General features: G+C 38.8%; 1 protein-coding gene across 7 annotated transcripts in view; it reads right to left on the bottom strand.

Annotated features, from left to right (window-relative positions):
• Positions 1-25,379, bottom strand: part of DOCK10 (dedicator of cytokinesis 10) — a 295,733-nt gene that overhangs the window by 129,929 nt on the left and 140,425 nt on the right. For all 7 annotated transcript variants that reach the window (XM_065930453.1, XM_065930455.1, XM_065930452.1 and 4 more), the window contains exons 3-4: positions 22,211-22,300; positions 109-191 (exon numbers count right to left, since the gene is read on the bottom strand). In XM_065930453.1, coding sequence (XP_065786525.1) covers positions 109-191; positions 22,211-22,300 — 173 coding nt within the window. The remainder of the gene's footprint in view (positions 1-108; positions 192-22,210; positions 22,301-25,379) is intronic.

Below are 25,379 nucleotides of genomic sequence, written 5' to 3'. Positions count from 1 at the left end.
AAATATACCTTGGTATTAGATGAATGTACACATATTTATAAACAGTGACAGGACTTAGAGAACATTGTTTATGGAAAAATCCAAGGATTATTCGTAAAAGGTTCTTACCGAGGTAACTGTCGAATGTCTCCAGAATACTGTTCATATTTGTAGCTTACCACATACCACTGGGAACTATAAAATTTACAAGCCTGAAAGGAAAAAAATGACATTTAAAATTTACCATTCAAATATCAGCAGTCCTGTCAAGAAGTAGGGTGAATTCAGTGTTCATAATCTCCGGGTTAATGTTAAGGTAGCTATGTGAGTGATTTTAAGGTAGGTAAGAACATGCTCATTAGGAACATTTCATTTTTCAGTGAAAGGGAAATCTAACCCTTCCCAGACTCTTACAGGAGGAGCCAGTTAAACATATTTACTCTACTTTTCTCCATCAAGGAAAGTCTAATTTAATCATTTGCTGAATCATAACCAGATATGTCACTAACCTTAAGTACTGTCATTATTTTCAGTTTTTCTTGGCAATCCTTTCTTTATTTAACAGTTCTTCGCAGTGAAAGATGTTATTAGTTATATGTCATCCTTTCATCATAATTTTAGCCTATTTCCTCTTGTTCTTGCATCAGCAAACCTATCCTTTTCCTCTTTATAACAACCCTGTTGCCAACTTTAGTTTTTCAGTTTTACCTCATTGCCTTCTGAGCCCAGCCTTCTTCCTGATCATTCATTGACTTTTAAATAAATATATGTGAATAAAAGATGACCAAAAACCTTTTAAAACACCAAGTTAATAGTGCAGAAAGAAGCATCTTACAGTGGTTCATAATGGCTGAATTTACGGTATTCACTGATGGCAAATATTCCCCGAACACCATCTATGCACTTGGCACAGTATTGACCGTGGACTGGTAATGGGGATTCCACTAGCTGGTTTTTAAGATTCCTTTTGATTCTAACATTACATGAATCTGGGAATTAAACAGCAACAGCACACTCATAAGGACACCTGTCCTCTAGCATTAGTGGGAAAATACGAGTCATAAACTTATTGCAATAGGAGCGATAAGACCTCTGACTGTCTTTGTAACTGAGAAGGGGACAGGCAAGGAGATCTCTTTGTGAGAATCATACAGCAAAGAAGGCGCTGGCCCTGTGTTAGCAGGAACAGACGGTGGGAGGGAATGGCCCAGAGATGGGTACAGAAGGGTAGGTGCAGAGCTCCGGCTGTGGGCACCTGGTTCAAGATGAACAGGGAAGGCAGGCAGAAGGGCTAGGAGTCCTCAGCTGCTCTGGATCTCTCTGGCCTCGAACTTTCTCAATACCATAGCTTTATTTGTTCAGGGAAATGCCACATACAAATGGGGGCTGAGGGCAAACAATGCGTGAGGCTAGGACAAAGATAGGAGGGGGAAAGTGGCGGCAGCAGGACAGGAGAAAAGAAGAGATAAAAACACAAGAGCCATGAGACAGATGGACGTGGATAACAGCCACAGGGAATCCAGCGGATGTGTACTGACTCTGGATGGAGAAGAGGAATGTGAATAAAACTGAATATGTAGCTAAATATGTAATTTTTTAACTTGCTAATTTCCGAGCCAATTGTGCAAACCACATGCTTCTGGAAATAAGAGGAAATCTGAGCCCTGATACGTTCTTTGGCTAGAAAGTTCCATCTTCATTCTGGATAAAAATGCCAGGAATTCAGGCAAGGAGCAAAAGACCCACAACATCCAAATCCAAGGAGGCAAAACATTCATCATTCTTTCCCATCCTCTCTTATTTTCTTTCTTCCTTTTCTCAACACTTTGCTGTGGTTCTCAAATGGTACAAAATGGAAAACAAAAAGGTAAAACTCATCCCTTTTCAGCAGTTCCTTTCAATGGTGTTTTTTTTTTCCTGGTGCATAGTTTTACCTAATTGTCCTTGAATATTTGAATTGAAACACTATTTTTATTTGAATAGTATGGTATGGTACTCAATGGTATCAGTTCAGTTCAGTCACTGAATGAATGGTATCAGTTGAACTGATACCATATCAGTTGAACTGAATGGTATCAGCTCAGTTCAGTCACTCAGTCGTGTCCGACTCTGATCCCATGGACTGCAGCATGACAGGCTTCCCTGTCCATCACCAACTCCCAGAGCTTGCTCAAACTCATGTCCATTGAGTCTGTGATGACATCCAACCACTCATCCTCTGTCATCTCCTTCTCCTCCTGCCTTCAATCTTTCCCTTAATGGCATATTCTAAAGATTTTCTACTTTTGTTTTTCAAATTTTATGACACTTTAAATAAGTAGAATAAAGTCTCATACCCTAATTTATCAACCTGGTCTCTTAGTTCATTAATATGGTTAATAAACATTTTTGAAGCAATACACTGTACCTAGGAATTTTCTTTGGTGATGCAAATATATCAGTGAAAAGGACGAAAATTCATGACCTCTTAAAACATAAGCCCTTGTGAAAAGCTGGTCAATAGACACAAAAACAAGTAAATTGTATTAACACACCAGGAATGGTAAGTGTAGTGTGAAAAAGAAAGCAGATGAAGGAGGATGGTAGAGCTGGGAGAAGGAGGACAATTTAAATAGAATCATTAGGGTGAGTCTTACAAAGAAGGTGACATTTGAGCAAGGCTTATAGAAGGGCTTCCCTGGTGGCTCAGATGATAAAGAATCAGCTGCAGTGTAGGAGACCTGGATTTGATCCCTGGGTCAGGAAGATCCCCTGGAAAAAGGAATGGCTACTCACTCCAGTATTCTTGCTTGGAGAATTCCGTGGATAGAGGAGCCTGGCAGGTTATAGTTCATGGGGTCACAAAGAGTCAGACAGGACTAAGCAACTAACTCAAACACTATAAATGGGAATGAGTGAGTCATTCTTAAGTCTATTTCAAATTTTGTGCCATTGCAGAAAAAAATGCTTCAGAGTATTTCTTCACACATTTATTCCTCTCATTTTCCCCAAGTCTGATCCATTTTGGATTATTTTCTTAAGATAGAGTATTCAAAGTATTTTAAAGATCCTTGATTAAAAAACCTGCCAAACTAATATATACTCTTTATAAGAATATAAAAGAGGATATAGAACTGAATCAAGAACTACAGGGCTTCATTCTTGGGTTGGAACTAGTATTGACTTCCAACAAGATTTTCGTAACTCATTTTATTTATTATGATCTCTGACTTAGCAACTGAACATTCAGGACATTACACTGGATTAGAAATTTCTGTCTCATAATATGTATCTTCTGCTTCATTGACTACAGTACAGCCTTTGACTGTGTGGATCACAACAAACTGGAAAATTCTTCATGAGATGGGAATAGCAGACCACTTTACCTGCCTCCTGAGAGATCTGTACGCAGGTCAAGAAGCAACAGTTAGAACCAGTCACGGAACAACAGACTGGTTCCAAATTGGGAAAGGAGGATGTCAAGGCTGTATATTGTCACAATGATTATTTAACTTATGTGCAGAATACATCATGTGAAATGCCTGGCTGGATGAAGCACAAGCTGGAATCAAGACTGCCAGGAGAAATATCGATAGCCTCAGATATGCAGATGACACCACCCTTATAGCAGAAAGCAAAGAACTAAAGAGCCTCTTGATGAAAGTGAAAGAGGAGAGTGAAAAAGCTGGCTTCAAACTCAACATTCAAAAAACTAAGATCATGGCATACAGTCCCATCACTTCATGGCAAATTGATGGGAAACAATGGAAACGGTGACAGACAATTTTTTTGGGGCTCCAAAATCACTGCAGATAGTGACTGCAGCCATTAAATTAAAAGATGCTTGCTCCTTGTAAGAAAAGCTATGACCAACCTAGACAGCATATTAAAAAGCAGAGACATTAATTACTTTGCTGACAAGTTCCTTCTAGTCACAGCTATGGTTTTTCCAGTAGTCATGTATGGATGTGACAGTTGGACCATAAAGAAGGCTGAGCACTGAAGAATTGATGCTTTTGAACCATGGTGTTGGAGAAGACTCTTGAGAGTCCCTTGGACTTCAAGGAAATCAAACCAGTTCAACCTAAAGGAAATCAGTCCTGAATATTCATTGGAAGGATTGATGCTGAAGCTGAAGCTCCAATACTTTGACCACCTGATATGAAGAGTCGATTCATTAAGAAAGACCCTGATGCTGGGAAAGGTTGAAGGCGGGAGGAGAACGGGATGACAGAGGATGAGACAGTTGGATGGCATCACCAACTCAACGAACATGAGTTTCAGCTCATGTCCGGGAGGTGGTGATACAGGGAGGTCAACTCCGGGAGGTGGTGATGGACAGGGAGGGCTGGCGTGCTGCAAGTCCTTGGAGTTGCAAAGAGTTGGACACGACTGAGCGACTGAATTGACTGACCAACTTTCTTACATAGGAATAGCTTGGTGAAAACCTCTTCTTTGTTTTACAGCGGCAAGTGTGTCGGACACTGTACACTAGGTGCTTTACATACAATCTTAAGAAGCACTGCGTGAGATCTTGTCACTCCCATCTCACAGACCACAGAGGCAAGGAGAGGCTCAGGCTTCTGCCCAAGATTCCACACATGACAGAAATAGGATTTCAAAGCGGATTTGTCTGACTTAAGAAGTCTATTGAAGTCATTTATGAATTGCTTGATAACTGCAGACATTTTTTTTTTTTTTCAAATCACATCTGGGCGATCAAGCCAAATGTTTCCTATGGTGTTTCTGTCTCTGTCTTGAAGTCAGACAGACCTGGTTTTGAATTTTGGTATTAATTGGGAGATCTCTCTTTTTTTTTTTAATTTTTAATCCAAGATGGTGAATTATCTTTTTAAAACTTTTTTTTAATTTTTATTAGTTGGAGGCTAATTACTTTACAATATTGTAGTGGTTTTTGTCATACATTGACATGAATCAGCCATGGATTTACATGTATTCCCCATCCCGATCCCCCCTCCCACTCAATTAAGTGATTTAGTTTCTCTAATTTTTTAATCTGTCTACATAATACCACCTTCTTTAGGTTCAGTTCCTTTAAAATACTTAACTGAGGGTAAATAATCAATAAATACTTGATTAAAAAATCAGTTTTGTCAGCGAGTTTGACTCAATCTATAAATCACATTCACAGTAGTGGAGAATAATGACTTGCTTTTCTTGATTTATTCAAGTATAGTTTTAGAGAGCTATCTAAGCTTTGATAATCACAGTGTTCTGTTTTTATCAAACTCCTGAATTTATTTGTTAGGTTCCTTATATCTGGTAGTGGGTAGATAAAGATTTAGGTTGAATTAGGTTGAATTAGATGACCCTCAGGAATCTTTCTAAATCAGTGATTTCTCCGATTCTGAGGAAGCCAGTGGATTTTACAAACATATAAATGTTTCTCCTACATAGTTAGGCATTTTAGAAATGTTACACATAGAAAATTATTCTCTATTCTTTGTTCCAGCCCACATACTCACTCGAAGAAGATCATTAAGAACTATTATAATTATGACAACAACACCTCTTTGTCCAAAAATGAAAGTGAAATGACCTGTTGAAATTCAAAGCCACAGACTGTAACTCTGCTTGTTACAATGAGGCAATGGTCCCATTTTCTCCTTAAAAATTATTAATACCTAGCCCACAATACTAGTTTCAAAATACCCACTTCTTTTCCCCTTGAAAATGGGGGGAGCTGCCACAGTCAGCTTCAAAGATGAAGGCTGGATGTCCAACAAAGTTTGTTGAGCTGGTTAATTGTTCCAAAGACCAATGCCCTGGTTCACATTTTATTCATTTATTACATTTGCTTGTTTAGCCTTTATCTTGCCATCTTTGCCTATTATTTTTTTAGATACACAAAAATTTGAGTAGGGTCAACTTGGTCAAAGGCTCTTAAACCATTAGGATAGTATTTCCTAAACTGTGTTGTGTCCATGGGGGTTGCTAATTAAAATGTAGGTTCCTGGGCCCTATAGGGGATTCACTGAATCAGAATCTCTAGAAGGGGCCTTGAAATCCATCAGTCCACTGGAGTGACAATATGACTATGTCCTAAACACGTTGTCTGCCTAGGAACTGAAAGCATTAGGGTCCCAGCTTCATGCAGGGAATTCTAGTAACTGAGATGATGCTGCAGGGTTATTCAAGTAGGCATGGCCTTTTATAAGAGGAGGGAGCATACCAGCTCCAGCATGGTGCCTTTACTGATAGGAGACATTCAATACATATTTTTAATGGATGAATCTTCCATGTTCTTTTTTCCTTTAGAAATAACTAAATAGGACAGCTTAAAAGTTCTGACTATCTAAATACTTTAGAAAAGATTGGACAACTGTAAAGGGTATCCTAAAGCACTGTAAACAAAACATTTCATTTTTCTCCCTTTTCTTTCCCTTTTTAGAAAATTATCCATTGCCAACATCTGTTGGATCATTGAAAAAGCACCAGTTCAGTTCAGTTCAGTTGCTCAGTCATGTCCGACTCTTTGTGACCCCATGAATCGCAGCACGCCAGGCCTCTGTCCATCACAAACTCCCAGAGTTTACTCAAACTCATGCACATCGAGTCGGTGATGCCATCCAGCCATCTCATCCTCTGTCGTCCCCTTCTCCTCCTGTCTCCAATCCCTCCCAGCATCAGGGTCTTTTCCAACGAGTCAACTCTTCACATGAGGTGGCTGAAGTATTGGAATTTCAGCTTCAACATCAGTCCATCCAATGAATATTCAGGACTGATTTCCTTCAGGATGGACTGGTTGGATCTCCTTGCAGTCCAAGGGACTCTCAAGAGTCTTCTCCAACACCATAGTTCAAAAGCATGGGAGTTCCAGTAAAACATCTACTTCTTCTTTATTGACTACGCCAAGCCTTGGACTGTGTGGATCACAAAAAACTATGGAAACTTCTTAAAGAGATGGGAATATCAGACTACCTGACCAGCCTCCCGAGAAAACTGTATGCAAGTCAAGAAGCAACAGTTAGAACTGGACATGGAACACCAGACTGGCTCCAAATCAGGAAAGAAGTACGTCAAGGCTGAATATTGTCACCCTGCTTATTTAACTTATATGCAGAGTTCAATATGCGAAATGCCAGGCTAGATGAAGCACAAGCTGGAAACAAGATTGCTGGGAGAAATTTCAGTAACCTCAGATATGCAGATGACATCACCCTTATGGCAGAAAATGAAGACGAACTAAAGAGCCTCTTAATGAAAGTGAAAGAGGAGAGTGAAAAAGTTGGCTTAAAACTCAACATTCATGCTATCCAAAAGTCTACAAACAATAAATGCTGGAGAGGGTGTGGAGAAAAGGGAACCCTCTTACACTGTTGGTGGGAATGCAAACTAGTACAGCCACTATGGAAAACAGTGTGGAGATTTCTTAAAAAACTGGAAATAGAACTGCCATATGACCCAGCAATCCCACTCCTGGGCATACACACTGAGGAAACCAGATCTGAAAGAGACACGTGCACCCCAATGTTCATTGCAGCACTGTTTATAATAGCCAGGACATGGAAGCAACCTAGATGCCCATCAGCAGATGAATGGATAAGGAAGCTGTGGTACATATACACCATGGAATATTACTCAGCCGTTAAAAAGAATTCATTTGAATCAGTTCTAATGAGATGGATGAAACTGGAGCCCATTATACAGAGTGAAGTAAACCAGAAAGATAAAGAACATTACAGCATACTAACACATATATATGGAATTTAGAAAGATGGTAACGATAACCCTACATGCAAAAAAGAAAACGAGACACAGAAGTACAGAACAGACTTTTGAACTCTGTGGGTGAGGGTGGGATGTTTTGAAAGAACAGCGTGTATATTATCTATGGTGAAACAGACCACCAGCCCAGGTGGGATGCATGAGACAAGTGCTCGGGCCTGGTGCACTGGGAGGACCCAGAGGAGTCGGGTGGAGAGGGAGGTGGGAGGGGGGATCAGGATCGGGAATACGTGTAACTCTATGGCTGATTCATGTCAATGTATGACAAAACCCACTGAAATGTTGTGAAGTAATTGGCCTCCAACTAATAAAAAAAAATTAAAAACAAACAAACAAACAAAACACAACTCAGCATTCAGAAGACTAAGGTCATGGCATCCAGTCCCACCACTTCGTGGCAAATAGATGGGGAAATAATGGAAACAGTGAGAGACTATTTTTTTGGGCTCCAAAATCACTGCAGATGGTGACTGCAGCTATGAAATTAAAAGATGCTTGCTCCTTGGAAGAAAATGTATGACCAACCTAGACAGCATATTAAAAAGCAGAGACATTACTTTGCCAACAAAGGTCTGTCTAGTCAAAGCTATGGTTTTTCCAGTAGTCATGTATGGATGTGAGAGTTGGACTATAAAGAAAACTGAGTGCCAAAGAATTGATGCTTTTGAACTGTGGTGTTGGAGAAGACTCTTGAGAGTCCCTTGGACTGCAAGGAGATCCAACCAGTCAATCCTAAAGGAAATCAGTCCTAAATATTCATTGAAAGGACTGACGCTGAAGCTGAAACTCTGATACTTTGCCCACCTGATGCAATGAACTGACTCATTGGAAAAGACCCTGATGCTGGGAATGATTGAAGGCCGGAGGAGAAGGGGATGACAGAGGATGAGATGGCTGGATGGCATCACCGATTCGGTGGACATGAGTTTGAATAAGGTCCGGGAATTGGTGATGGACAGGGAAGCCTGTCATGCTGCAGTCCATGGGGTCACAAAGAGTCAGACATGACAGAGCGATTGAACTGAACTGAACTTAGAAAATCATCAGAATCAATTCAAATCATGTTACCTACCTCAAATAGCAATTTGAGTTTGGCAATGTAATCTGTCCAGCTCTTAAAAAGGCTGATTATTAGATTCTAACTACAGAGTAATAAGCAGGCAATAGATGGCTTTTTAGATTCAAAATTATTTTTCTTCCTGGCTAGAAAGGCTTACTTAATTACATGACTACTGCCTTGCCAGGATGGTTTATGCGACCACAAAAGGTGTTCTCTTTGGCCCTTACTTACCACTGGGATGAATCTGCATGTGTAAAATGATGGTGGTAATTTTCATATTAAGGCCATTCTTTATAACATTTAGAAATAATTATGATGATTTTGTAAATGTTAAAAAAAGGGAGCATCATGAAGTTAAGTGAATTCAGGTGAATTATGTATTGAAAGAGTGGCTGGATAATTTATTGTCCACATTGAGGCACTTCAAAATGAAAAGAAATGCTATTGGCCAGGCCAACAGATAGAATATGAAACTTCTTGCACATCAGGATATTGGTCACCCAATAAATACATCAGTATTTTAGAAAGAAGGAAAATTCTTTCTTTTAAAATTTAACTGGATCACATTATATATTCCTCTAAAATTAAATCATTAATTTCTGCACTATAAAAATAAGGTGAACTGCTAATGAGAGAACAGCATCGAAACATGTATATTATCTAGGGTGAAACAGATCACCAGCCCAGGCTGGATGCATGAGACAAGTGCTCGGGGCTGGTGCACTGGGAAGACCCAGAGGAATCGGGTGGAGAGGGAGGCGGGAGGGGGGATTGGGATGGGGAATACTTGTAAATCCATGGCTGATTCATGTCAATGTATGACAAAAACCACTACAATATTGTTAAGTAATTTGCCTCCAACTAATAAAAATAAATGAAAAAAAAAATAAGGTGAACTGCTAATGATCTTTTAAAACTTATACTACACTCTAGAGAGAGAAATGGAAATGAGTATGGAGAAAATAAATGCGACTATAGCTCTGACTTAGTTTCAGAAGTCATGATAGAATCTTATTTAATAGGTATTTGAGTCTGGTTTTTAAAAAATATTATTTGATATTAGATAATGTTGCTATGTATATAAATATGCCCGTACAGTGTGAAACAGAATGTCATAGCAAAGGCCAACCATAAGTGAAAATAATTTTTGAACTGTTTTGTTTGAATTATAGAGTAGCCTAAATTGCTGTCTTGGTTGATTCTAAACTGAAAGTGAATCAAGGTATTGGCTTGTCTTTTCAAAATGTGCTACATTAAGGCAACTGAACATACTTTAAAATTAGACTTTCATAAGTCATACTTGTGCCTAATCTGGGGGAATACACTTTATAATTTTCTAACTAGTGATCCCAAGTATTTTGTCAGGACATAACAAATGGATGGTACTAAAAACAACAACAACAACAACAAACAAACAAGAGAAATCCTTGATAAAATTATGATTTAATCATTCTTTTCATATAATTCAAAAATTGTACTGTAATTCAGTATATTATATTTCAATTGAAATTTTAGGTTCAAACTTATGAGGAATATTTTTTTTATTTTTATATTTCAGAGTCTCTGACTTATATTTCTGTCTTTATTCACTTACCACCAAACATAGGATGACTCTTATTGTGAAGAAGAGGAAGTCAATTTAGAATTGGAACCATTTTGCATACTTGGTGGAGAAGAAAATGGCAACCCACTCCAGTTTTCTTGTCTGGAGAATTCCATGGAAGAGCCTGGTGGGCTATAGTCCATGGGGTCACAAGAGTCGGACATGACTAATGACTAACACTTGCATATTTGGAAAAAAGACTACTATTCTAGGGAATTGAACAACTAGGAAATACGTTTCTTCAGGATGGTTAACGTAAAACACAAAAAATTTTGATTTCCTTGTTTTCAAATAGCATTTTCCATATACATTCTATACTAATGCCACTAAAGAGTAGATTAATTTGAATTTACCCTAATCAACATTCGTATGTTTATCTGTGTGTGTGTGTGTGTGTATGTGTGTGCACTCAGTCTGACTCTTTGCAACACCATGGATTATAGCCTGCCAGGCTTCTCTGTCCGTGGGATTTTCCAGGCAAGAATACTGGAGAGGGTTGCCATTTCCTTCTCCAGGGGATCTTCCTGACCCAGGGATTGAACCCTCATTTCCTTCATTGGCAGGCAGATTCTTTATCACTGAGCTTTACTATCATGCATTTAGTGTAAAATAAAAAAGAAAAAATTTGATGATCCATTTAATCCTGACCATGACAGAAAAAAATAATTATATAAACTAGGTCTATATACAGGTTAACAAATTTTGATATCATTTTCCATTAAATTCTTAAAGTTGCAAAATAAATATGGCTGTACTTATAAAAAACACTTATAAAAGTACATACAATATAAAATCCCCTTTCCTCCAGCACGACCTTCACTAATGAATCAAGAGCCTCTTCAAAACAGAAACAAAAATCTTTTTATTTGCACTACTTTTATTAAGAAAATGTTGTAAATTATTTGCAATTTGGAGAGGTTTTTTTTATAGTTGTGTTTTCCCCAATGTGTTTGGTTGCTAAGCCGTGTCTTACTCTTTGCAACTCCATGAATTGCAGCATGCCAGGCTTCCCTGTCCCAGAGTTTGCTCAAATTCATGTCCATTGAGGAGGGGATACTACTTAATTGTCTCTTCTGTCACCCCGTTCTCCTGTTCTCAGTCTTTTCCAGCATCAGGGTCTTTTCCAATGAGCCGGCTCTCTGCATCAGGTGGCCAAAGTACTGGAGCTTCAGCTTCAGCATCAGTCCTTCTAGTGAATATTCAGGGTCGATTTTCTTTAGGATTGGGGCTTCCCTGGCGGCTCAGAGGTTAAAGTATCTGCCTGCAAAGGGGCTGACCGGCTTGATCTCGCTGTCCAATGGACTCCTGCGAGCCCCTTGGCACAAACTGTGCATGTACCCCTGATGTCACAGCAGAGGAGCTAGTTCTAGACTGAAGAAAACCATGCTTACTATGTTCTGGTCCAAGGTTAATGAATGCATTAGAACCACTCATTTTCTGCCCAATGTTTCAGATTCAGAAAACAGCTTTCATATTTTTACTTAATTTATTTATACATGCAAAGAAACCCTGGAATTATTTATTGAAAGACTTATTCTTATTTCTGGGTAAGTTTAATTGCACATTATTATACATATGAGATTCAAACTATTTGTATAAAATACAAAGGCATTTTGGTCAAAAGAATGGTTTCTTTATCAAAAGTACACAATATGCAGTTCAAAATTAAAGATAAAATATATAAAATTATTTTAACCATAAAAGAAATGAAATTCCCTGACAAGATGCATTTCATTTTGTTTAGATATATTTCTTTCAGTTAACAAAATGACACTGCATGAAATACATTTAAAATCAAGGTTAATCTCCCTCTCCCCATAATTTTCTTGAAATGCTAGGACCCATGTTGCTTAAAATCTTCTCTCACCATGATGCAGCTTTTATCCTGACTATTTGTAATTTTCTTGTACATTAATTGAACACCACTTATCTGAGTCCAGATGGTGGAAGAGGAAGAAGAAGAGAAAGAAATTTCATTTCCAATATTTTGGTACATAATTTAACAGTCTACTGAGCTATTTTTAACTTCAGAATTCAGAGTTGCACCTGAAGAGTTCCAATACTTTTACTGGGTTTAGTCTCAAGGCAACTCCTAGGTAAAGGGACAAATATGTACCTTCTTTGATAAGATAACACACTTTGCTTCTCTTCAGAGTTCACCCAGCGGTAATGAGGTTGTGATCAAAGTTTATGAAACTGCTCTGTTAAAGAACTGGCGACTCTCAATTACCAAATCCAGTGAATTACCCAATCTTGACATGTCATTGGTGTTTTATATCATTGCCTCACTCTCGCTCCTGACAGTTCTTTGATTCTGAGAAATCATTTCTCCTTGTTTTCTTCCTACTTCCTGGTCCACTGGTCCACTTCTTGTGCTGGGCTCTCTTTCCCAGCCTCTTACGTGGGAACGTCACTTAGGGACCTGCCTCGTGGCATTCCCAGGCAAACTTCCAGATTCAAAGCTTCCATTTTTAAAGCCAGAGCCAGAGCCCACCCCTTCCTACTATATTGAGACCAATGTATGCATCTTGTTGAATCTCTTGCTCTGTACATCACCCAGAGATGTCATCTTATTTTCTTCATCCATCTCTGCTTGAGCAATCTGTACTTTCTTCTGGGTACCTTATTTAAATTACTGACACAACTATCAAGCTAATAGCCCAAGCCAGAAATGTGGGTGTCATCGCCAACACAGTTCTCTCTTTTCCATCACCAACTCCTGTGAATTCTATCTCCTTAACAGGTCTTTACTGTTACCACCATTATCTGCCACATGTTAGTACAGATCTTTAACCCAGCTAGGCTATTAAAATAGTCTCTATGGCTTGAGCTGTACCGTGCCCCCAATTCCTGTTGATTTTCTTCCATCAGATTTATATTGGTATTTCTGAGAGACATTTCTCAAGATACCCAGGGGGGAAGCAGAATTTCTCCATGGTCAAAAAAAATCTTGGGGAATATTTCATGCCATTATTCTCTTCGAAGGCAGACTCTGTGGATGTTAGCTAGTTAAGGAACTTTGTGGGTGTTTGTGACCATGAACATCTTGCAGTTCCGGCTTTCTGCAGAACACTCCGTGCTTATGTGAAATTAGTGTCTGCTCTGATCTTAATCAACTTTTTCCTGGTTTTTATTGTGCATTTTCTAAGGAAGCCTAGTGATTTCAATGATATTTATTCTGTCTTCTCTGAATCTAGTTTGTTTTCCCTATTCAATCTTGGGTTCTTTTATCATTTTTTTCCCCCTGGAAAATTCAATTATTTCTGGTCTGGAAACTCTGTTTAAAAATCTGAAATTTTCCTTGCCTCAGTAACTTAGTACTTTCTGGATGAGGATAGTACATAATCATTGTGTATGGGTGTGTATACATATTCAGATACAGATGTAGATATGGATATTTTGCTTCTATTCTTTTAATGCTTCCACGACTCTTAAATCTATGAGTGTTTTATGTCTTGACCAAACTGAGACTTGAATTCTTGAATTCATGACTTATGCCTCACTTCATTGTTAGTCTACTGATGCAGGTTGGTTTCTAGAAATCACACAAGGCTTTGCTGGCAAGAGTAACTTGCTACCTTAGTAGTTACTATATTTCCTAGTTATTCAGATGAAGTGGTCCCTGGACCCCTGCTCCCTGTTGAGTCACTATATTATTCTCAATTCTCTACTTGCTCATCTTCTTGGTTAAGAGAGACCAAACCAAGAGCTTAGCATTAACTAATGTTTTGTGTACATTAAAATGAAAACTTTGCTGTAAAATTTTGCTTGAGAAGTCTGCCTCCTATTTATAGATCCCTTTAATTGCTCCCCTGACCTTCCAGTGGAAGGAAATGGTGCTTGTTTTATCATGGAAGTCTTTTATAATTTTTATGATTATAGATGTTGATTTTAGGCTATTTATGAGGATCAGATAAAGACATTGCTTCCCAGTTATTTTCCAAGTGTTTTCATACTATTGCTATATTTATTTCTAGAAACATGGCATTGGGATTATTAATATCCTCATTTAAAAATGGAGAAACTGAGGCAAAAAGATGAAATCTTTGTCTAAATGAAAGATATATTCCCTTGTGCACAGTAAAAATAGTCCCATTAGATCAGGATATTAAGAGCATGATTTAAAGGTATTTTTCAAAGGGTCAGAGGTAAAAGTGGGTAAGAGCATGGTGTTAATTCCCACTCTGTGTGAATGTGGGCAAGTTACTGATCATTCAGAACTTGCTTTGTACGCTTTAAAATGAGGTAGCAGTTCTGTAACATAAAATGCTCTCTCTCTCTACATATGTATATGTATATATACATATATATACCTACATATCTAACCTATATATAGAATGTTGTTGAACTCTGACTTGTGTTAGTTTCACATAACTGTGAAGTGTTATAGTGGATGTGAAGTACACCTATCCTCTTGTCTGGGGGAATACTTAGCCTTACATTTCATAGACACAAAAGAGAATTAATAACAGATAAAATAGTAAAGGAAGAGATCGTCCATTGCATTTAAACTCCCATTAAAAGCACAAAGTCATTCAAGATTTGAGAAAAGAAAGAATGTCCACTGCTTTTCCTAAGAGGCTCAGAGTTGTCAAAGTCGAGTGTAGAGAGGCAGAAGGCAACATGAGTGTTGAACTTGGGGTGTTTAAATGAGATTCATGCCAGTTTATTGCCTAGCAATCAGCGCATTTATCCTTGCCACCTAGTGGGGAGCAGCAGGGCAACTGAGCACAGGGTGGATCCCAAAGGTTGCTTAGTGCAATACAGCATCCACTGTAAGGGAACACGTGTTTCTACAAAATCCTACAAAAACGGCAATGTGAATTCACTTCAGGGCTGGCTTACTCTGGTTGGAAAGATTCAGTCAATGTTTTGCAAAGTATGGTCCAATAACTACAGGCATCAGGGTTACAAAGCTACAGGGGGTTGTCAGGGCGAAGACTGAGGCAAGCGTTCTTTCCAGAGGGCAGCTACAGCAAAGCACACGTGGCAGTCGGCATCGTGGTTAAGAGGCCAGGGGCCGGACGGCATGGGTTGCGATGCTGGACCCGTCTGTTCCCAGCTGTATAATTCTGGACACGTTCCTTAGTTTTTCTATGAAAGTTTCCTCATCATTAGAAGGTGATGATGATGATGAAACGTATGTTTGTAATTATTGCAAGGAAAGGCCTGAGAAGCGTATCTGGCCCAAAGTAACTAGTCAATAACCATCAGCAGCTATTAGCTACTGAGGTCAAGACTTCTTGGCAGCCTATCTCTCTGGGGTTATTTCTCAGTCTTAACCCAGCTCTCTGGGGACCCCTTTCTTTTTATCTACTGTCTCCAGACTTGACTATTCATATTCCTTTATCATCATGTGATGTTTGTCTTCTATCCCAAGGCATAAGTTTTCTCTTTATCTCCATCCTTAAAAACAAGTACAACTCTGAGGATCTTCACAGGGTTTTCACTGTTTGTGATCCGGAAAAATTAGCAGGGAATAAAAGAATTTCTTCCCAGGCTTCATCGACTTTCTTCTACCTTAGATCCACAAGAGTGGGAAAAACATGGTAAGAAGATTCATTCATACTATCAAGACAGATGCTCTGTCCTGAGATTCACAACAGAGAAGTTTAGGGTGATGAAGTCTCTCAAGTGACTACCTAATGACTGGAAGCATACTTGGATTTTAACTTTTGGAGTCAATTTTAGGAAATAGACCCAAGTTGTTTCCAATTTTGGCAGTATTTTTAGATACACTCTAACTTTTTCAAGATATTTTTTATTACCAAAATTTGTTTGTAACCACAACAATACACAATATATACATTGGGCATTCCAGTTAATGCACTTAAATGTAAATAATTTTTATTGGCTACTTATTATTATAAAATGTAGATGTGCCAAAACATATTCAACCCCACTTATATCAGCTGATATCACAAACTGGTCTGGTACTCATGGGCTTCCCCGGTGGCTCATTGGTAAAGAACCCTCCTGCCAATGTAGGAGACTCGGGCTCAGTCCCTGGGTTAAGATCCTCTGGAGAAGGAAATGGCAATCCACTCCAGTATTCTTGCCTGGGAAATCCAATGGACAGAGGAACCTTTCGGTTACAGTCCATGGGGTTGCAAAGAGTCGGACATGACTTAGCAACTGAGCATGCATGCATGCACACTGTACCCATGCTTATAGTTATACTTTTATTTCTATTGTTTGTTTTTCTAATATGTATATTGTATATATATATGCATTTGAGTATCTCTAAATGCCACAGACATGTGAGAATTAGAAGCACTATGTGATAGTGTTTGTCTCCCTATATGCTCACTCTCATTTCTTCATTCAGATATTATACATCATTTTTGTTTTAATTTTTATTTCTATGACTACAAGTGTAGCTTGGCAATTTTATGTTCCTCTGGGCCAACTTAAAATTCCTGCACTTTTTGAACTTTCTGCTCCTTTCTTTGTGCTCCTATTTTCTTGGGTTATTTACCATTTTCTTATTAATTTATAGAATTTCATGTATTAGGAATGTGTGGGGGGGAGTGTGGCAAAAGATATCATGAGTTGCGAATAAATTCACTACCATTTTTTTTGGCTTTACTGATGGCACCATTCATCATAAAAATTCAAGACTTTGTTAAATGCATGCATTTTTCATAACTTTTCATTTTAAAATGTCTTCCTATGTTTTTATAGCTTCTGTTTTTGAAATTAAGATATTAAGAATTCATCTGGAATTAATTTTTACATGTACTGTGAGATACAGCTCTAACTACTTTTGTCCAAAATGGATAGCCAAGTGGTATTTGTAGAACAGTCCACCCTTCACCAGAAATTTGAAGTGCCACATTTACCATTTTTCAAGAAACCATATGCACTTGGGTCTGTTTCAAATACTTGGTTTCTTTCACTGGCTTATTATTATTATTTTTTTAAATTTCAGAAGGCAGAGAAAGATGGAGAATGTCTATTTTTAAGAGTTAACATTTCTCTAATACCAAAGAAATAAAAGAAAACTAGAGCCAGATTTCACTCATGAATATAAACGCAAAAATTTGAAAAAACTAGCAATTCTAATGTAGCAAAGAATTAATGTAGAAATACAACTTGAACAAGAAAGTTTAAGCCAGAAACACAAGTATGTATTCATAGGACAGTAACCTATTAATTTTATTACAGCACTAAATTCAAGCAAAAAAGCTATTATATCAATAGGCTGGATATGAATTTCATAACACAGGGTAGCCAGTCTTGATAAACACTGTTGAGACCAAAAAAGGTCCTTCTTAAACATGATAAAGACCAGAAAGGCCTTCTTTAGACATTTCTTTTGTCTCTGAAACTATCATAAAACACCAAATCAAGAATAAGACAGGATGCCTGATTAGAATTATTATTCAATATTGTTTTAGAGATATGAGATAATAAGGCAAAAATTAAGGAAACAACATACTTATTAGAAAAAAGAAATTTTAAATTTGAAAATTAGTAGCTTTAAAAAAATATCAGCAATAAATAGTAAGAAAAGAAGCCTATTCAAAATCTTGCAATAATACTATAAAATATGTGGAAATAAACTGAACAACAAAGTTAAAGATTTTTAAGAAGAAAGTGTATTTAATACACTAGATAGGGTTTTAAAAGGCAGAGACATCACTTTGCTGACAAAGGTCCATAGAGTCAAAGCTATGTTTTTTCCAGTAGTCATGTACAGATGTGAGAGTTGGACTATAAAGAAGGCTGAGTGCCAGAGAACTGATACTTTCTAACTGTGGTGTTGGAGAAGACTCGAGAGCCCCTTGGACAGCAAGGAGATCAAACCAGTCAATCCCAAAGGAAATCAACCCTGAATATTCATTGGAAGGACTGGTGCTGCAGTTGAAGTTCCAATACTTTGGCCAACTGATGTGAAGAGTCAACTCGCTGGAAAAGACCCTGATTCTGGGAAATATTGAGAGCAAGAGGAAAAGGGGGGTGACAGATGATAAGATAGTTGGACGGTATCACTGACTCAATGAACATGAGTTTGAACAAACTCCAGGAGATAGTGAAGGACAGGGAAGCCTGGCATGCTGCAGTACATGAGGTCACAAAGAGTCAGACACGACTGAGCTACTGAGTCACAACAACAACAAAAAGTAGAATAGTTTAGTAAAGAAAACATAAAAAGACCTAGTTAAATATTCCCTGTTAGGAATTTCAACATCATAAATATTTCAAGTCCTACCTAAGTTAACACAGGTTTACTTGTAGGACTTTTGTAGACCTGGTCTCAATGATTCTGATTTGCTTGTGCAGAAAATGATTTACCAGCTTTTTTTTTTTAAAAAAAGAAAAAAAACAATGACGGGCTAAGAGATACAGAAACTTCCTCTAAGGTAACTGTAAACAAAATACCATGGAACTGATGTCATACTTTTATCAGTAAATGTGAGAAGAGTATAATCAGATATCCTGATGTTTTCTGAATGACATTTTACTCATTTTTTCTCATCACCTTCTTAGAAGATGTTGTAATTTAATGTGAACTTTGAGAAGATATGAAGGAAATGACAGAATTGGGGAGAAAAAGACAACTCTATGGCAAAGATCGTGCGGACTGAATGGTCCAACATAAAATATGTATGATTAATCAGATTAGGAATAACTTGATTAATAAGCTTCTACTCATACAAATATATTTAAAAGTTGAGAAAGGGTTTTGCTACTTTATGTGCCTTTAATTAAATCCTAACTGGGATATACTATTTTCTTAGGATTAAAGATTGCATTTAGATTCCACTACTTTCAGTGTGATCTGTGCTGGGCTAAATGTTATCATTGCATTTTCTGTAAACGAAGGACTGGCTACATTTATTCATTCAATTGCTGGTGGCGCATATGGGTAAAGATTCTGGCTACAATGCTGGAGACCTAGGTTTGATCACTGGGTTGGGAAGATCCCCTGGAGAAGGAAATGGCAATCCACTCCAGTATTCTTGCCTGGAGAATCCCATGAAAGAGGAGCCTGGTGGGCTACAGTCCATGGGGTTGCAAAGAGTCAGGTAGGACTGAAAGGCAACGGAGAAAAGGAAAGATATTCCCATTTGAATGCAGAGTTCGAACGAATAGCAAAGAGAGATAAGAAAGCCTTCCTCAGTGATCAATGCAAAGAAATAGAGGAAAACAATAGAATGGGAAAGATTAGAGATTTTTTGCAGGAAAATAAGAGATACCAAGGGAACAGTTCATGCAAAGATGGGCACAATAAAGGACAGAAATGGCATGGACCTAACAGAAGCAGAAGATATTAAGAAGAGGTGGCAAGAAAACACAGAAGAACTATACAAAAAAAGATCTTCATGACCCAGATAGCCAAAATGATGTGATCACTCACCCAGAGCCAGACATCCTGGAATGTGAAGTCAAGTGGGTCTTATGACGCATCTCTATGAACAAAGCTAGTGGAGCTGATGGAATTCCAGGTGAGCAATTTCAAATCCTGAAAGATGATGCTGTGAAAGTGCTGCACTCAATATGCCAGCCAATTTGGAAAACTCAGCAGTGGCCACAGGACTGGAAAAGGTCAGTTTTCATTCCAATCCCAAATAAAGGCAATGTCAAAGAATGTTCAAACTACCACACAATTGCACTCATCTCACACCCTAGTAAACTAATGCTCAAAATTCTCCAAACCAGGCTTCAACAGTACCTGAACCATGAGGTACAGGTGTTCAAGCTGTTCAAGCTGCTTCCAGATGTTCAAGCTGGGTTTAGAAAAGGCAGAGGAACCAGAGATCAAATGGCCAACATCTGCTGGATCATCAAAAAAGCAAGACACTTCCAGAAAAACATCTATTTCTGCTTTATTGACTATGCCAAAACCTTTGACTGTATGGATCACAAAAAACTATGGAAACTTCTTAAAGAGACGGAAATACCAGACTACGTGACCTGTCTCCTGAGAAATCTGTATGCAGGTCAAGAAGCAACAGTTAGAACTGGACATGGAACAACGGACTGGTTCCAAATCGGGAAAGGAGTATGTCAAGGCTGCATATTATCACCCTGCTTATTTAACTTATATGCAGAGCACATCATGAGAAATGCTGGGCTGGAAGAAGCACAGGCTGGAATCAAGATTTCCAGGAGAAATATCAATAACCTCAGATATGCAGATGACACCACCCTTATGGCAGAAAGTGAAGAAGAACTAAAGAGCCTCTTAATGAAAGTGAAAGAGGAGAGTGAAAAAGTTGGCTTAAAACTCAACATTCAGAAAACTAAGATCATGGCATCCGGTCCCATCACTTCATGGCAAATAGATGGAGAAACAATGGAAACAGTGACAGACTATTTTTTTGGGCTCCAAAATCATTGCAGAGGTGACTGCAGCCATGAAATTAAAAGACACTTACTCCTTGGAAGAAATCTATGACCAGCCTAGACAGCATATTAAAAAGCAGAGACATTACATTGCCAACAAAGGTTCATCTTGTCAAAGCTATGGTTTTTCCAGTAGCCATGTATGGAAGTGAGAATTGGACTATAAAGAAAGCTGAGTGCCGAAGAATTGATGGTTTTGAACTGTGATGCTGGAGATGACTGTTGAGAGTCCCTTGGACTGCAAGGAGATCCAACCAGTCCATCCTAAAGGAAATCAGTCCTGAAATTCATTGGAAGGACTGATGCTGAAGCTGAAACTCCAATACTTTGGCCACTTGATGTGAAGAACTGGCTCATTTGAAACGACTCTGATTCTGGGAAAGATTGAAGGCCAGAGGAAAAGAGGATGACACAGGATGAGATTGTTGAATGGCATCACCGACTTGATGGACATGAATTTATGTAAGCTCTGGGGGTTGGTGATAGACAGGAAAGCCTGGCATGCTGCAGTCCATGGGGTTGCAAAGAGTTAGATATGACTCAGGGATGGAACTGAACTGAGCTACTAACACTTTCATTTTCACTTTCAAACAAATGAGATATAGCTGTTAAGTGTGGGTTCAATCCTTGCCCCCAAACTGTCTGTAGTCTTGCTAGAAGAAGCAGTTTTATACCAACTTGGAGAAGGAAATGGCAACCCACTCCACTATTCTTGCCTGGAGATCTATGGACAGAGGAGACTGGAGGGCTACAGTCCATGGGGTTGCAGAGTTGAACACGACTGAGTGATTAACACATATACCAAGTAAGTGCAAATAGATGCTACACCAACAGAATTATCAGTCCTTTTAAGCTATCCAAACAGTTCTGTGTGTGTGTGTACGTGCTCAGTCATGTCTGCCTCTTGGTAACCCTGTGGACTAGAGGCTACCAGGCTTCTCTGTCCATGGAATTCTTCAGGCAAGAATACTGAAGTGGTCTGCCATTTCCTTCTTGAGAGGATTCCCCAGCCCAGGGATCGAAACTGTGTTTCTTGTGTCTCCTCCATTGGCAGGCAGATTCTTTATCACTAAGCTACCAGTGAAGTCATTAACTATTTCCATAGTTAATACTTGAAAGAAATATCTCTCTTAAAAACTTTGCTATCCAAAATTCTCACATAATATGGCATTTCCTACAAGTCAATCCAAATAAGTAAAATAAAATTAAATCTTTTTGTTAGGAATACTCAATTATTTCTCAATGTGGGGATTTTAAATTAAGTAAAAACAAAATTTAAAAATTCCAGAACTCGAATGGTCACCAGACAATGAAAAATGAATCACAGGAAAAGTAATAAAGGTTGACAGACATTATTAACTAACAACTGCATTTGGAATTCTCTATTGAAAAAGAGAGGGGGATAGCAAAAATAGTAAGTTGCATTAAGAACAACATAGGGGAAAACAAAACTTTTTAAAATAATGGATTGGAAGCATTGCATTTACCTCTTTCACCAGTAAATTTTCTGCTTTGTGCTCTGCATCTTCAGGTACTGTTGAATACAAGGTTCGGATGTCCCAAGATACTGTGGTGGTCTGAGAAGAACAAGGAAAGGGAATTAAATCTTCCAACTTGAAAGCATTGTGCAGACCACTATACCCAAGACACAATAAGAAAGTGTATTAGATCTCAGTATTTGAGGATAAGAGAAGACAGAAACGTCCGTAGTTCTTAGCAATTTACTCTATATGAGGGAAGATTCATACCTCTTTTGATCACCACTACTAGCATTACAGTTTCAAGTATGAAAGCATTAGTCACTCAGTTGTGTCAGACTCTGCGACCCCATAGACTGGAGCCCACCAGTCTCTTCTGTTCATGGAATTCTCCAGGCAAGAATGCTGGAGTGGGTTGCCATGCCCTTCTCCAGGGGATCTTCCCGACCCAGGATAGAACCTGGGTCTCCTGCATTGCAGGTGGATTCTTTACTGTCTGAGCCACCAGGAAGCATTATAGTTAGTCTCTCCTTATTTGTGGTTTCAGTTACCTGTGGGTAACCAGGGTCCAAAAATATTAAATGGAAACTTCTAGTGTTCTGTTCTGAGATGTTTGATGGTATCTCAAGCCACTCCACTCCACTACACTCAAGCCACTCCACTCCACTCCACTGCCCCCACTATCTTATCTCATTGACCTCCTCAGGGTTCCATGATCCAGGATCACCTGAAGCAGATGACTTTCCTTCTGATTTATTGTCAGAAGGTCAATAAATAGTAGCCTAATGCTACTTCACTACATCATTCACCTCACTTCATCTCATCACCTAGGCATTTTATCATCTCATATCATCACTGGAAGAAGGGTGAGCACAGTATAAGAAGATATTGTGAGAGAGAGACCACATTCACATATTTTTTATTATAGCATAATTTTTCTATTTTACTATTACTGTTGTTAATCTTTTACTGTGCCTAATTTATAAGTTAAACATCATCATAGGTATGCGTGTATAGGAAAAAATAGTATGTATAGAGTACTATCTACAGTTTCAGTCATCCATTAGGCATCTTGGGATGTATTCTCAATGTACAATGGAAAATTATGATATTACAGATTACTGTTTTCTCTGTGGAGCTGACAATTTTAAGCTGTTTCCTTCCCTGGAGAAAACAAAATTTGGGCATCTGTATATTTTGACTATTTACACTGGTACTTTTGCTGCTGTTAATGATAAAATACATTTGAAATGAATAAGAAAATGTACAAAATTAGCATAATGTCAATCCTACTGTGAATAATCTCCTGAATATCCACAGGATAAATCTGGCCCCTTTGAGAAGCCATGTGTGTATAGCCACAGATAGGGTGGGAGAGAAGAAAGGGTATTCAGTAAACCTAGACCCTGAAGAAAATAAGTCATGTTTTTGGTGTCTTTATTTTCACAGAAATAAAACATCTTCAACTTTAAGCTAAACAAACCAATTTTTATTAAATGAATATACATTAACAAAAAGGGTAAAGTACCTCTTAAAACATTTAAAATGTAATGAAGAGATTGTTTCTTCTGTATTTATCTTATGGGACGCCATGTAACCTAGCAACCCCACCCACCAGCTCCCTTTAGTCTTTTCTCATGGGTGATTACAGGGATGCTGGGATGATGACTCTGTTAGCATACATGGTACCAACATTTGGGATTTTTCATTTTGTACACTGTCAAATCTACAAACCATATAGCACGAATTTCCTGGTGGCTCAGATGGGAGAGAATCCGCCTGCAATGTAGAAGACATAACAGACTAAGGTCCGAGCCCTGGGTCAGGAAGATCCCCTGTAGAAGGGACTGACAACCCATTCCAGTATTCTTGCCCAGCGAATCTCATGGACAGAGGAGTCTGGCCGGCTACAGTCCATGGGGTTGCAAAGAGTAAAACACGACTGAGCTACTGACATTTTCACTTTCAGGATTCATTTGAGCTGTTATAGATGAAGCGCAGACTTCCCTGGTGGCTCAACAGTAAATAATCTGCCTGCCGATGCAGGAGACAAGGGTTCAGTCTCTGGGTTCGGAAGATCCCCTGGAGTAGGAAATGGCAACCCACTCCAGTATTCTTGCCTGGAGAATTCCATGGACAGAGGAGCCTGACAGGCTACACAGTCCATGGGGTTGCAAAAGAGTCAGACATGACTTAGCAACTAAACAACAACAACAACAGATGAAGGGCATTTTTTCTAGACTATATTACTTAAGTAGATGAGAGCCTCAAAATCTGTCCTTACTTTCACAGAAGATGGGAAGGAGAGGGGTCCAGGGAATTTAGTCTTTTGAGTTCACAATGGCAACTGCAGCTCTGCCCCCAGGGGCAGAATCATTCCTTATCTTCTAATTCTAGGCTCATATTTTCTTCAATTTTTTCCTTTACTCTTGATACAAGCTCCTGGTGGGAAAGAAATCTGGTCTGTTTTGTTCACTGTTATAACCTCAGTGCCTGGCTGGGTGCTCAGATACTTACTTGTTGAGTGTGTGTGGTATGTGTCTGTGGTTGCCTGTTGTGTATGTCTGGGTGAATGCATGTGTGTGTGATGTGTGCCTGGTGTGTGTGTATGTGTGTGTAGTGTCTGTGTGATTATGCATGGAAGTAGGCTGTATTTGATCGTGTGTGTGTATGTGCATGGTGAGTGTGTGTCACATGTGGGTGAGTGTGGTGTGTGAGTGTATCTATGAGCGAGTGAGTGTGTGGGTGTGCATGCAAGTACGTGCATATTGGGAAGATGCAGTTTGGACCCTGAAAGAAGAATGTCATGTGAATATAACATGATCAAGGGACACAAAATAATGAGAAAATCATATTCAAGATACATCATATGGCAAAAATAAAAGCTCGTCTTGAAACAGATAAAGAGCCTCTCTGTCAGGGTGTTTGCCCCAGGATTTGACTGCAGTGTGTGAAGGAAGTCTGGAAGTGCTCAGAGGCCACGGCTATTGATTCAAGCCGAGTGTAGATACACATACAGGGAACAATTCCTTCCCACGTGAAGCACGCTGGGGCCAATGTGTGTGTGCTAAGTTGATTCAGTCGTGCCCAGCTCTTTGTGACCCCATGGAGTGTGGTCCACCAGGCTCCTCTGTCCAGGGGATCCTCCAGGCAAGAACACTGGAGTGGGCTGCCATTT

Source organism: Muntiacus reevesi, chromosome 3, assembly GCF_963930625.1.
Source record: "Muntiacus reevesi chromosome 3, mMunRee1.1, whole genome shotgun sequence".
Classification (NCBI taxonomy): Eukaryota; Metazoa; Chordata; class Mammalia; order Artiodactyla; family Cervidae; genus Muntiacus; species Muntiacus reevesi.
Note: the sequence above shows the minus strand (reverse complement) of the source record. Positions and strands in the feature narration are given on the sequence as shown.